Source organism: Carya illinoinensis, chromosome 7 (assembly GCF_018687715.1).
Source record: "Carya illinoinensis cultivar Pawnee chromosome 7, C.illinoinensisPawnee_v1, whole genome shotgun sequence".
Lineage (NCBI taxonomy): Eukaryota > Viridiplantae > Streptophyta > Magnoliopsida > Fagales > Juglandaceae > Carya > Carya illinoinensis.
Genome location: NC_056758.1, coordinates 33,610,372 through 33,624,337, shown reverse-complemented (window position 1 = coordinate 33,624,337; position 13,966 = coordinate 33,610,372). Strand labels below are relative to the sequence as shown.

Sequence of the window (13,966 nt, the reverse complement as noted above, 5' to 3'; positions counted from 1 at the left end):
CCGACGGTGGAGGAGACACGTCAGAGGCGAAAAGAGACGTCGAGGAAGATGACGCGGTGGGCTTCGTTAAACACTTTGCTGCATTGGCTGACTGGCTTACTATGGGGATCCCAAACCTTGATGTGATTCCAATCGTGGGCTAGAGTGGGTTAGGCAAGACCACAGTTGCCAGGAAATTGTATAACAAAAATTTTATGTGCAGTTATTTTTGTGCACTTTTTTGTGCACTCCAGTGATATGATTGATTGGATATTAAAAAAAAATTAATCTAACCAATCATATCAGTGAAGTGCACAAAATATACGTAAAAATGATTGTACGTAACATTCCTCGTTATATAATAGTGGCTGCATCAAGACACATTTTAAAATTTAAATGCCGTGTATGGGTGCCGGTATCTCGATCTTCAGCAACCAAAAACGTGTTGCTTAATATTTTAGAAGAGATGCCAATAACCCTTGAGTTGGGAAGGACACTCAACAAGACCCCAAAGAAATTACTTGAGAAGCTGTATACATGCTTGCTAGAGAAGAGGTATCTTGTAGTCCTGGACGGCGACGGAAGTCTTGAACTCTGGGAGAAGATAAGATCTGCTTTTCCTGATAACTGGAACGGAAGCAGAATATTAATCACAACCAACTCGATAGCCAATGAGCGTCCACTTTGGTCTGCTCGGTACAATCTTCCATTACTTAATGAAGAAGAAAGCTGGGAGCTCTTCCATCAGAAGGTGTTCCGAGGAGAAGAATGTCCTCCTGTCTTGGAAACTCTAGCCAAACAAATGATAGAATATTGTCGGGGCTTACCCTTTTCAATTGTGTTATTAGGGAGCTGTTTGGCAAACACAGAGAAGACATACGAAGCATGGTTGGAAGTGCTTGCTGAAATACATTCGTCTCTTAAGGATAATGCATGGGAGGGGGAAAAACCATGGGCTACGAACTTGAGCTATACCCACCTGCCCCTGCACCTGAAGCCATGCCTTTTGCATTTAAAAAAATACGAGGGTGGTCTTGAAATCCCCGTGGAATTTCTAATTCAAGAATGGATCAGTCTGGGACTCATAGAGCGCAGTGGAGAAAGAAACACGAGGGATGTTGCTAAAGACTACTTCAAGGAGCTCGTAGATCGAAGCTTGATCCAAGTGGTTAGTAGGAGGTCAGATGGAGATGCAACGACATGTATTATTCATGAACTTGTGCGAAAACTATTCAGATCCAAGGACGCAACTGAAAGGGCTAAAACTAGTGAAGGAAAAAGCAAAGCTACGAGGAGTAGTTTGGTCTCTGAATATCTGCAGAGTTTCGTCCCTGAACATCTGCACACCAACATGAGGGCAACCCTACTAAAGCAGCTTATTGAAGGGAATTCAAAATTTGATGTGATTTCAATCACGGGTATGCGTGGGCTGGGGAAGACCACCCTAGCCAGAGAGATCTATAATAATGATGCAATCAAGAGCCGCTTTAATTGTAGAGTATGGATGAGTGTATCTCAAAATTTCAGAACCAGGGAGTTGTTGCTGCAAATTCGAAAGTGTCAGATGCCAAAATCAGATGACTTGATAAGGAGCCTCGAAGACATGAGTAGGGATGAATTAAAGAAGAAGCTGTTGGAATACTTGCGAGGGAAGAGGTACCTAATAGTCATGGATGACGTTTGGATAACTGAAATCTGGGATGAGATAAGATCTGCTTTTCCTGATGACTTTAATGGAAGTAGGATATTAATCACTAGCCCCATACAAGAAGTTACTTCACATACAACTCTTAATCGCCCCTACTCTCTTCCATTCATTAACGAAAGTGAAAGCCGGAAACTCGTTCAGGAGATGGAATTGCCAAAAAGATATCTTTCACAATTCCCAATTGATCAAGGGAGACAAATAGCACAAGGTCTTGGCATACCACTTTCAATTTTGGTATTATGTGGCGTTTTAAAAGGGAAGACTGATCGAATATGGTCAAAAGTGATTGCCGATGTAAATTGGTACCACGCTCAGGCTACAACATTACGTGATGACATTCTGGACATAAGCTACACCCACCTGCCGCGAAACTTGAAATCATGCTTTATGTATTTAGGTGCGTACCCGAAAGACTTTGAAATCCCTGCAAGGCAACTGATCCAATTATGGATAGCAGAGGGACTCATAAATTGTGGTGGCAATGAAGACATTGAGTACGTTGCTGAAAAGTACTTGAAGGAGCTCATTCACCGAAACTTGATCCAAGTGGTTGAGAGGAGGTCAGATGGAGGTGCGAAGACATGTCACGTCCACGACCTTCTGCGAGACCTCTGCATATCAAAGGGTGCGGAAGAGAAGTTTTTTGACGTACCTAGAAATGTCAATCTTCATCATGGAAAAATTCTCGCAGGCTTTCCATTCAGGGTAGCACTCTTGATCTATACATGTCTTCAAACACCCCCGGCCCCTCAATTGCTCGTTCTTTGTTGTTCTTCGAAGAAGATACATATGGTAGCTTTGATCGAAACCACTGGAAATGGGTCCAGGAAAACTTCAACTTGCTACGGGTGCTTAACTTCGGCAATCTATATGTCTACTCCATTCCCACGTGGATCAAACGATTGATCCATTTGAGGTACTTACGTGTGCAGTCAGATGCACTGAAAGTTCTTCCAGCTTCCATTGGCAACCTTACGAACCTAGAAACGCTCGATCTGAGAGGTACTTTTTTTAATTGTTTGCCAAACGGGATATGGAAGCTGCGACATTTAAGGAATCTCTATATGTCTGGGCCAGTGAGTTTACCGAACCAGTCGGACACAGAAATTAAAGCTCTTTCAAATCTCCAAGTCCTCTCCACCGTATCACTTGACGCACAAACTGCTTGACCCATTGTCGAGGCTAAGCTCCCTAATGTAAGGAAATTAGGAATATGGTTTGCATCAAACGAGAGCAACAGCGAAGCAGGACATGCTTTGGCCAGCGTCCAACATTTACACCGCCTTGGAAAGTTGAAAATTATAAATTGTTCAGAGATTCTTAGTCTGCCGAATTCATTTCCAGAGACAATCACAAAGATAACCTTGCGACAAGTGTGCTTGCATGAAAGTTCTGGGAAATCTCGTCAATCTTGAGATTCTGAAATTACAAAGCTGCTTGCTTTCTAGTCAGCTCTACATCTTTGGAAATATGTTTCCAGCACTCATATTTCTTAGATTGGAAAATTTGAGGATTAAAGAGTGGAAACAGGGGAGTGATGCAATGCAGAACCTAAGGCATTTGGTTATCGATCGATGCTATGAGTTGACTACGCTCCCTCTGGTACGATACTTTTCTCCGCTCTTGCAAGAAGTGGAGGTGTTAGAGAGCAACTTGAGAGCCGCAATGACGCTGAAACTGGCGTGGTTTCGTAAGCTGATAATCGATCCACCTCTAGAGGCTGACTTTTATGATAACTGGGCCACTGGCGGTAACTTCGTCCTGTACATAAATTGTGGCTTCCTTGTCGTTCGGTTTTGTTTGCTTATTTTCTAATGATTTCTTCTTAACGAATTTGTGCTTTAATAAATGGTCGCGTGCCATTGGCCAGACTATTTAAAATAAAATGTTCGTTTTTTCTAACTCGTGTTACTGATTTGTAGTCGGCAACAAGGCTTAATTACGTTTTTAAGTCTCCTATGCCAATTCTCGAATAGAAATACTTTAGTCACAAGAAATTCCATCAATATTTATAATTTAAATTAATTGATACGATGAATATCTAAATTCTAAAATGATAAATAATGATGATGAGACGAAATCTCAATCATGAATTTGAAAACAATTGTTAAAATTTGGAGAAATTCGTTTGATAAAATAGCCTAAAAAGTTCAGAATTTATTATATAAAAAATAACCCCCAACATGAATTACATTCCCAAAAATGATCTTATAACAACCAAAATCAAAGTTATAAGATACATATGGTAGCTTTGATCCAAACCACTATGAAGTGATTCGAATATATAATGCCCTACGAGATAGAAGTATTCTTTTTGTTCAAGTACCCACGACAATTTCTCTAGCAGCAAAGTACAAAGAGTCAAAGACTCTCCCGCCATTCTTTCTTATTCCCAACTCCCACTTCTGCTCCCGGATCCACACTGCTCAGATTGTGTAACCTTTGCTTCTTCTTTTTTCTTTTTTCCTTTTATTCGTTTTCTTGGTTGAGATGGCGGTAAATAGAAACAAAGACAGTTTAGAAGGAACAAGTATTCAAATAAAAAAGAAAAATGCATTCAGAAAGAAAAAGGCTCGTGGGGCACTGAGAAGAAGAAAAGACTCGTTTGGTGCTCTGATTTAAAAAGAAAGACTTTTGTCACAATAAGGTCATGTTTGCAAGAATGAAAACTTTTAAAATTCTCACAATTATTAAAATTTTTCGTTACTTCATTTTCAATTCAAAACTCCTTCAAAACAGTCCGTCTATTTTTGTGACTTTAACAACCCCCAATAAAATGACACCACGTCAATAATTTTACAAAATATAAAAAAATTCTAGCACCGCCGAATAATGGTGTCAAAAGTTCCATCGGCCACCAAGCTCCGTCGTCCAGAAAAAACCATCAGGCCACGTCGCCGTGAACACGAAAAACTTTTATAAATAAATAGTAACCGCAAGGGACTACCTCAATGGATAGTCTTTATTGAGTCGGTTGAGAGAGAGATGAACACGAAAAACCCTTTTATAAATAAATGGTAAAGAAAAAGTTGAAGAATTTGATAGTTTAGACGAGTTCTTCTTCTTCGCCCCATCGTTCTAAAGAGTGGTGGTGCTAACAACAGTAGTAATGGTAGAAATTTTGAGGACAGGTCGAGGTTTTTTGACTCGAACACGAAGCACAAGTGCTTGGCAAAGGTAGAGACGCTCATAGAAAGACATCTAGAGAAGTGGTGCAAGGATGCAGCAGGAAAATCTCAAGAGTGAATTTGAAAAGAACTTTTAAAATTTGAATAAATTTGATAAAAATAGTTGAAAATTTATATTTAAAAGTAATCGAAACATAAGTTACGTCCCAAAAATGATCTAAACAACCAAATTCGAAGTGATGAAACCTACAAGAGTATAAAGAGTAGGAAAATGATATATATAACTATTGGTAAAATTACACAATAATGTAATAAAAACTACAATAAAGTTAAAATTGAAATGAAGCTAGTTTAGACTGAGGCATAGAAATCTCATTTTCTTTAGAGAGATTCAAATCCTCTACAATGTATAAAGTCTCAATTTAATCGATGCAACAAAACTTCTCTTGACTTAACTCCTCTAGGATACAACAGCTCAACTGATCGTCGTATAACCCGAACCAACTCTACACAAATAGTTGAGCATAAAACTCTACTCAAAGAACACTTTTCTATTATCTAAAAAATCTCTCAAAAATATATATACAATTTATATACCTTTCTCTTTTATCCAAAATAAAAAACACACTATTTTTTTGTCAAAAAAGAAATAACATTACTCTTAATTTAAAAACTCAACGCTGGACGCCAACCTCTATTTACTTCTTAAAAGGAAGATAGACGTTAATACCAAGAGATCCGGCCACTGGCAATTCAAGAGAATAAATGCAATAACGTTTAAGCAATAAATCTAACATCTAATAATTTAAGAGTTTGTAACTGTAGATTTTACAAAAGGCTCAGCTAAGCAATTGAATAAAAAACAAATAAAATGAATAGTAAATGAGGATGCCTGTTATAACCGCAAGCCAATAAAAGCTGTCAATGTTAAAAGTTATTAACCTCTTTGAAAAGAAAAGTTATTAAAAAAAAAAAAAAAAAAACCTATTTATTAAAAAAAAACCAATATTCCCCCACTATTTTTTAATAATAAAAAAATAATATAAATAAAAAAGATACTTCCAGACAAATAATGATCATTATGCATCATGAATATGTGCTCTGCATTAAACCCTTACTTAGTAAAATAACAACCTTTATTCCAGAGTCAGTAGTGGTCTCAGACTTGAACTATAACTACTTAAAGAAAATAAAGAATTATTATTTACACATAATAACCCAGGTGTTAACATGAGCTTTATTAGCCAGCACATTTCGACATTGTGCTAATCCCGGTTTCATGAGTGTATTTGATAATAAACCCAATTCTCATAGAGAGTGGTCCCACTCCCACACTCACATAGGTGAAATCTGTCAATAGTGCTCCTGTAATTCTTACACCCTACTCATAAGAGCTACATGATTTTATTAAGAGTTTTTCCAAAAACTCATCCTCCGCAACCTTAAAGGATAAATACACTCACATCATAGGAATGAGAAATAAAATAAATAGTGCATTTCTTACGACTATCATATGATTCGTTTTTTCATTGAATCCAGTTCTCAAGATCTTTAGTCGCTAGGTTGGGTATCCTCATACATGGCTCTTGAATTATGGGTTTTAATCTCATTCCCCTCGATATATTCCAGACTCATTATCTTGTCAATGTCTTAGTTAGTGGATCTGCAAGATTATCACATAACTTAATATAATTCACGTTAATAACTTCATCAATTAAATAAAATCTCACAGTGCTATAAGTATTTTTCTTCTAAAGGATTTGGATTTTTCGTTATCATAATGGTTTTATACTCTATTAATTGTAGCAATACAATCACAATGTATTAATATGAGTGAAGTTGATTTTCCCACAAGAAAATCCCATGTAAGAAATCTTTCAACCAATTTACTTCTTTATTGAAGCCAAAGCAGCTCAAGTTTCATAGTTGAATTTGCAAACAATACGGCAGCTAGAGCATGCAATAAAGTACACTTAAATTCTAAAACGGTTTAAGAAATAATAAAACAGTACAAGCAGTCCAAAAATTAATACAATGTACGTTCTAAACAAATCAAACGGCAACAAATATAATAGACGTATCCGACGTAAATAAAAAACCATTTGAAATTTTATTTTCCCGTGCATCTAAATGCATTGAACGTATACTTAACACCAAAAAGATAATAACACCCGGCTTTATTCCAAAAAGTTTAAAGAAAATAAACCTGAAGAAAGACCTTCCAGCCAAACCTCCTGAAAAAAATATTTTCTAAAAATCTGGACCCCCACTAATTTTTGGATTTAAAAATAAATTTTCTTTTTCATAAAAAGAAAAACATCTCACTAAAAAATGTTCCATTAAAAATTTAAGAGTGAAATGCGAGCATCGAATAACCTTTGTCAAATCTCTACAATCATGATTACATTCTTTAATATTACACAAATGATTTTTGTCAAATTTGAGAATTAATCAAAAACTAGTCATTGCAACATATCTATTATTGATACGACATAAGCATGCAGCCCAAAAATAATTAAAGAACAATGTATATAAAGAGAAACATTCTATACTTTATTCTCAATACTCAATTTAAACATTCCATCACAAACATAGCTCTTATCCACAAAAATTCCATTTTTTGTAATTACATATTGATCAGATTCCATAGTTTGTTTAAAGCTCGCTTTGTTGAATAAAAAACTTGACGTCAAATTCTTTCTCATAGACTATGTATAGAGTACATCTTTGAGCATCTTTGGGCATCAATATACGCCCAGAGGTAAATTTCAGCTCAATCTCACCACTCCCAATAACTTTGGTTTTACTTGAATCTCCAAGCATAATATTTTTCTCTTCTTCAAATGGAATAAAATTTTTGAACCAATCTTTATCATAACAGACATGCCTATTGGCACCAGAATCTGCCAACCACCCCTCAACGAATTCAACCACGTTAATGTCTGTAATCATAGCTACAAAAGGTTCCTCAGTTACATTAACTTGAGGATTATTTTCTCACTTCCAAAACTTACAAATTCGAGCAAAGTGCCCACTTTTACCACAAACAAAACAAGCTTGATTTTGTGAAGAGGGTCCTTGGTTTTTATCATTTTGACTTTGAAACCCTTTTTTGTGAGGTCTACTAAATGTTTTGAAATATTTTCTTTGCGGCTTCAAATAACTATTTCTTGTATTTTGACCTTTGGGCAAACTATTATTTTCATAAATTAAATTTACCTTTGTCATGGAATCCTCATTACCATTTTGAAATACCAAAGCATCTTGACCTCTAGCTTCCTCTTTTAGGCGAATATGCGTGATTAAGGTCTCCAATGAAATCTCCTTTTGTTTATGATGCATCGACTTTTGAAACTCTCTCCACAAAGGTGGTAGCTTATCGATGATACCACAAACAATTAGATTGTCTCCAATCTTCATGCATTCGGATCTAACTTCTGCTACAACTATTTGAAAATCTTAGACTTGCTTCGCGACGAACTTTCCATCAATCATTTGATATCGAAAGAAGCGACTCGGCGCATATTTTTTCACTCCGGCTTCTTCTGTATCATATTTACTCTGTAAAGCTTTCCAAATTTTCTTTGCAGAAGTGTAAGTAGTATTGTAGTAAATAGCATCGACAATTATACTCATCTTTGGTATATTTTTTAATATTTTCTTCATGAGCTTTCACTTGTGCTTCAGTCATGTTCTCAGTAGTGATTTTTTTAGGATTCTTTGCAGTAAGAACATAAGAGACATTGAGAAGGCTTAGATAGAAGAGCACTTTGCACTTCCATCTCTTAAAATAGGCTCATTTGAAACGAAATAGCTTGTTAAAATCTCCAATGCTTTTCGTGGATTTTTCAATTGCTGGTAAAATTATACAATAATGTAATGAAAATTACAATAAAGTTAAAATTGAAATGAAATCAGTTTGGACTGAGACATTGAAATCTCGCTTTCTTTAAGGAGATTCAAGCCATATGCGGTGTAGAAAGTCTCAATTTAACCGGTACAGTAAAACTGCTCTTGACTTGATTTCTCCAGAATACAAGAGCCCAATTCATTATCGTATAGCCTAAACCAACTTTGCATAAATGGTTAAGCCCAAAACTCCACTCAAAAAACACATCAAAAATCTCTCAAAAATATATATACAATTAATTTATATACCTTTCTCTTTTATCCAAAATGAACAAAACACTGTTTTTTCGTCAAAAAAGAAATAACAAGACTCTTAATTTAAAAACTCTACGCTGGACGCGAACCTCTATTTACTTTTTAAAGGAAGATAGACGTTAATACCAAGAGATCCGGCCACTGGCAATTCAAGAGAACAAAGGCAATAACGTTTAAGCAATAAATCTCATAACGTCAAATAACTTAAGAGTTTATAACCGTAGATTTTTCAAAATGCTCGGCTAAGCAATTGAATAAAAGACAAATAAAATGAATAGTAAATGAGGATGCTTTTTATAACCGCAAGCCAATAAAAGCAGTCAATGTTAAAAAGCCAAAGTTAATGGAAGAAAAACAACGGTAATAACCTCTTTGAAAAGAAAAGTCATTAAAAAAAAAAAAAAAACCAACAACAACACGTAAGTCTTGCATAATGTTTTTAGACAAATAAGAAATCTTAATGAGGACATACAAGCCGATTCAAACCAAATCATTTCACAATAATCAAAAGAAAGCAACCCAGAGGAAACAATAACCTTTTCTTCCTCTCCAAACCCTTGCAGGTAAGAAAGTTGCAGCAGCAATTGAAAGGAACACCATTGTCCAATTCCACGGAAGTTGTCTGTCATCTTGTTTTTTGTGGAAAAGATAAAAGCAAGAACATTTAACTGGAAGTCAAATTTGAAATAAAGATGAAGCGTACCTGAACTCTGGCTCTCCAGATAAAGCCACCATTATACGGCCCTTCTTTGATAAAATTCGTCATCCGGAGGAGGACATATGTGCAGATTAAACCCAAGATTCCTCTGCGATTCCTGAAGAAAGGTTACGAATTCCAAGTTGCTCCATAACACCTCCACATCTTGCATGGCATTCGAACTCCATAGTCACGAGGGGAGCATGTTCAAGTCGGTGCAACGTTTGATGACCAAATGCTTGAGGGATGGCATTGTACGTCTCCTCTGCTTCCATATCTTAATATTCAATTTTTCCAATTTAAGAACTTCCAGACAAGGGAACGAGTCTGCAAAGAATGTAAGCTTGCTAGAAAGCAAGCAACTCTGTAGTTTCAGTATATAAAGACAGGGAAGCTTCCCCAGCACTCTCATGTCGCGGCGGACTTTTAAGTACACATCTTAAGGTGATCTTGGTGATTGTGGATGGAAATGAAATCGGAAGACGGGGACCTTCTGAACAATTTACGACTTTCAATGTTTGAAGATGAGGTAAATGGTGGAGCTATGCCAAAACCTCAACGGCTTTGCAGTTGTTGTCGTCCGAAGCAAACCATATTCCTAATTTCCTTAAGAATTCAAATTGAACAGTTCAGATTATTAGTACCGATGGTGAATCTCAACATTACCACCGTACGGATGAGTCTGGAATGATCAAAATAGTTGAAAAATACTATTTGATCGTTGAAATCGGACTCCAAATGACTTAGATCAGGCCCAAAATTGATCTAAATTTTGAACTGTCTAGATCAAAAGTATTAATGGAGAATCTCAACATTTCCACCATACGGATGAGTCCAAAATGATCCAAATAATTGAAAATCATTATTTGTTCGTTGAAATCGAACTCCAAATGGTTTAGATCTAACCAAAAATTATCTGTAACATTTGGACGGTTCAGATCAATCTTATGCTACAATTGGCACATGGGAGAGCGTGCAGGCACATGGGAGAGTGTCCCCCACGCGTCTTCTTCCTCCCACCAAGAGTGGGGGTGCGTGAGCGTGTGTTTCCCACTCGTCTTCTTCCTCTGATGCGACTGAGGCCCGTCTATGCACTCTCTGACTTCTAGGAGCACGTACAGGCTCCTTTGGCATCCGTTTTTTATGCCGTTTGTGGCAACAGGTTCATCTTGATGCAAGGAACGTCATTGTTGATCAAAAGTTACTTTTGATCAACTTAATTTTTCTGGACAGCACGAAACCAAAGTTCTGATACCAATTGTTGTGCTTCTAACCTGTCTAAAAATCACACAAGACGATAGAAAGATAATATTTAAGTGGAAACTCAGTGTTTTCAATATGTTTGTACAAAATAACAAACAATCATAAACAAGCTCTCTATCTCTCAAAAGGCCATCTGTTCTGGGTTTCCTCAGAACCAATATTCCGCCCTCAGCCCTCTGCCTTGATTGCTCACCTGAGTGAGGATGATTTTAATTTTCAGCAAATGACCTCCTTTTATAGGAGAAGCCATATGGGACAAACATCTACAATTATTAACCAAGAGGAAGATTTCCAATAGCTTCTTTCGCTGCAGCAATTTATGGTCAATGTTTGCTGCCAAAGAATTGGGGTGTCCTAATATGGACAATGAATTTTTGGTAAGTGGGTGGCTATACATGAGGAGGTGGCTATGCATGGGCATGCATACTTGGGGGGATTCCAACAGCAAATGGAAGCTGGAATTACTTTGAGAACATCAGACTTTATTCTCAAGTACCTCAAATAGATCAATTCTTCTATATTTGAGGGAATGGAGTAAATATTTATGTGACCGAAATTAAGCACCCGAACCAAGCTGAAATTTTTGTGGACCCATTTTCCAATGGTTTGGATCAAGGTCGCCGCAGGTCTTTTTTATTTTTTATTTTGTTGGAGTCATCGCCAAATTTCTCTTGGCCAAAGAACAACAAAGAGCGGGCACATGTACCGTGAGAGAAATTTGAAGAAATATAACAAGGAGTGCTACATTGGATGGAAATTCTACGGGATTTGTTCTCAGATAAAAGATTAACGTGTCCAAATACCTCAAGAAACCTCTCTTCTTTGCCCTCGTAAATGGAGATGCATTGTAGAAGAGCATGAATACGACATGTCTTTGCTCTTCCATTTGTCCTGCTGCTAGCCACTTGGATCAAGCTTTGATCATTCAGCTCAACCAAGTAGTCTTCGGCAACAACCTCTATGTTTGTAGAGCCAGTATGTTGTATGAATCCCTCGGCTATCCAAAGTTGGATCAATTGCCTTATAGGGATCTCAAATTCTTCTGGGTATACTCCAAAGTACAAAAAGCATGACTTCAAGTGTTGCGACAAGAGGGTGTAGCTCAAGGACAGTATGTCCTTGCATCTTGTGTTCCTATAAAGATAGGAATTCACATTGCCAATATATTTGGATAATGTTCGGTGTGTCTTCTCTTCAACTGCTGTGAGGCTGGCCCCTAATTCCACAATTGAAAGTGGTAAGCCATTACAGCTTTTTGCGATTTGTCTTCCCAAAGTTTCCAACTTAGGGGGGAGTTTTCCTCCTTGAAACAACTTCTTACTAAAAAGTTCCCAACTTTCATCTTTTATCAAGAACTGGGGGAAATTGGGGAGTACTAAGGCTTATATCTGAAGCCACTCTTTTTATATGACTGGTGATCAATATTCTGCTTCCGTTGGAGTTATCAGGGAAAGCCAAACTTTGGTTGTCTAAACGTTGTCCATGACTCTATATACCTCTTTCCTTCCAAGTATTTGAACAACTTTTTTTTTCAGTTCCTCTTTACTCATGCCTTCGATTCCATTCATCCTTCTTCTTTTTATCCTCCTAGTGTCTTCGAGTGCCCCCATGGATTCATCAGACTCTGGTGTCGCCAACCGATCTAACATTTCAAGCAGCAAGTCTCTAGTTCTGAATTGATAAGATGCATGCACCCATAGACGGCAAACAAAGTGACTCTTGACGATAAGAGTATTGTAGATCTTCCAAGCAAGAGTGGTCTTACCCAACCCTCCCATGCCGATGATTGAAATGAAACCAAGCTTTGAATCCCCTTCCATAAGCTGCTTCTCCAATTTTGTAGAGTCAATAGCAAAGCCCACCACGTCTTCTTCCTCAACGAACCTCCTATATTGTCTTTCTAGTGCAACGTCCACTGCTGCAACTGGAGTAGCTTTCGCTTCATACCTTTGTACAGTGTCCAGGATTTTATTGATTTTATGGTTGAAGCCCTCTATCTTCTTTGCTGCATCATGACACATCATTGGGTAGCAGGATATCTTCCACACCAAGTTCCTCCTCCACAGGTTTTCAACCTTCAATGCATCCATAACATCCTCGGCCTCATTGGCAATGTCTCTTAATTGCCTCCTTGCCTCTGTCAGTAATTCATGCTCGTTGTGTTTTCCCCTGCATTCATTGATAAATGCATATGCCAGCTTTAGGTCACTATTAGGCGAATTGAATTCATCCTGCCCTCCACTAAAGAGTTTTTCTTTTTGTTCAAATACGCACAAGAATTCATCCTGGGCCAACAAAGTTCAGCTCATGTAATCTTCAACTTATTTTTTTCTCTCACTTAATTCCTTTCATTGGTTGAGGCTGTGGTGAAGATATTGAAAGGGAAGGAATGGTAGTAGAAACTCAGTTTGGAAGGCACATGTATTAACAAAGAAAAATAAAAGAAAAGCATCGATCAAAAAGAAAGATTTGTCATTTGTGAGATGCCCTATAGAAGAATGACTCTCCGGTTGGCTAGAGAAAAAGGATGAGGATACACTTTCTTTCTTTCTTTTCCTTTGCAAATCTAGACTTCATTACCAAAAAACTTAAAACTACAGTACTAGTGTTTTGTTTAAGTTAAAGACAGAGTAATATTTACATATTACAAACAGTACATCATAATTAAGGGGGATCCTTCCCACTATAAAAATTCAAAAGACATTGAGGAATTTTTATAATAGGGATATTTCTAAACATGCTGTTGGAATGTACCTATTGCACAATGGAATGCACGCATCGATTCTAAGATTGATGTATCTTTGTTGCTTCCCATGCTTCGAAATCTCTAAGTAAGAATCTTGTATCTCTAGCAATACCTTCCATTGTCCAATTTGTAGCTTTCTTGGATCTTTCAATGTTGTAAGGGACAGTGATTAATCACCTGCCATAAGAATTTTCCTCATCTTCTGTGCATGGGCCTCTTGAATTCCAATGAAAGCTGCATTTGCCTCTCCTTGGTTTAGATTGGTGCTTGAAGTTATGACA

General features: G+C 37.2%; 2 protein-coding genes across 2 annotated transcripts; one reads left to right on the top strand and one right to left on the bottom strand.

Moving 5' to 3' along the window:
* The first annotated feature begins 445 nt into the window (after nucleotides 1-445).
* Nucleotides 446-3,062, top strand: LOC122316345 (putative late blight resistance protein homolog R1B-12). The gene is given in 2 exon segments (XM_043132875.1): nucleotides 446-2,572; nucleotides 2,575-3,062. Coding segments are annotated over 2 exon segments (2,409 nt in total). The 3' UTR covers nucleotides 2,857-3,062.
* Nucleotides 3,063-7,470: 4,408 nt separating this feature from the next.
* Nucleotides 7,471-13,754, bottom strand: LOC122316344 (putative disease resistance RPP13-like protein 3). Its single transcript, XM_043132873.1, has 4 exons — nucleotides 13,694-13,754; nucleotides 12,436-13,193; nucleotides 11,646-12,294; nucleotides 7,471-7,757 (listed from the first exon to the last, which is right to left on the bottom strand). Exons 1-4 carry the CDS (start codon nucleotides 13,752-13,754, stop codon nucleotides 7,471-7,473), a joined length of 1,755 nt encoding a protein of 584 aa, XP_042988807.1.
* Between the last annotated feature and the right edge of the window lie 212 nt (nucleotides 13,755-13,966).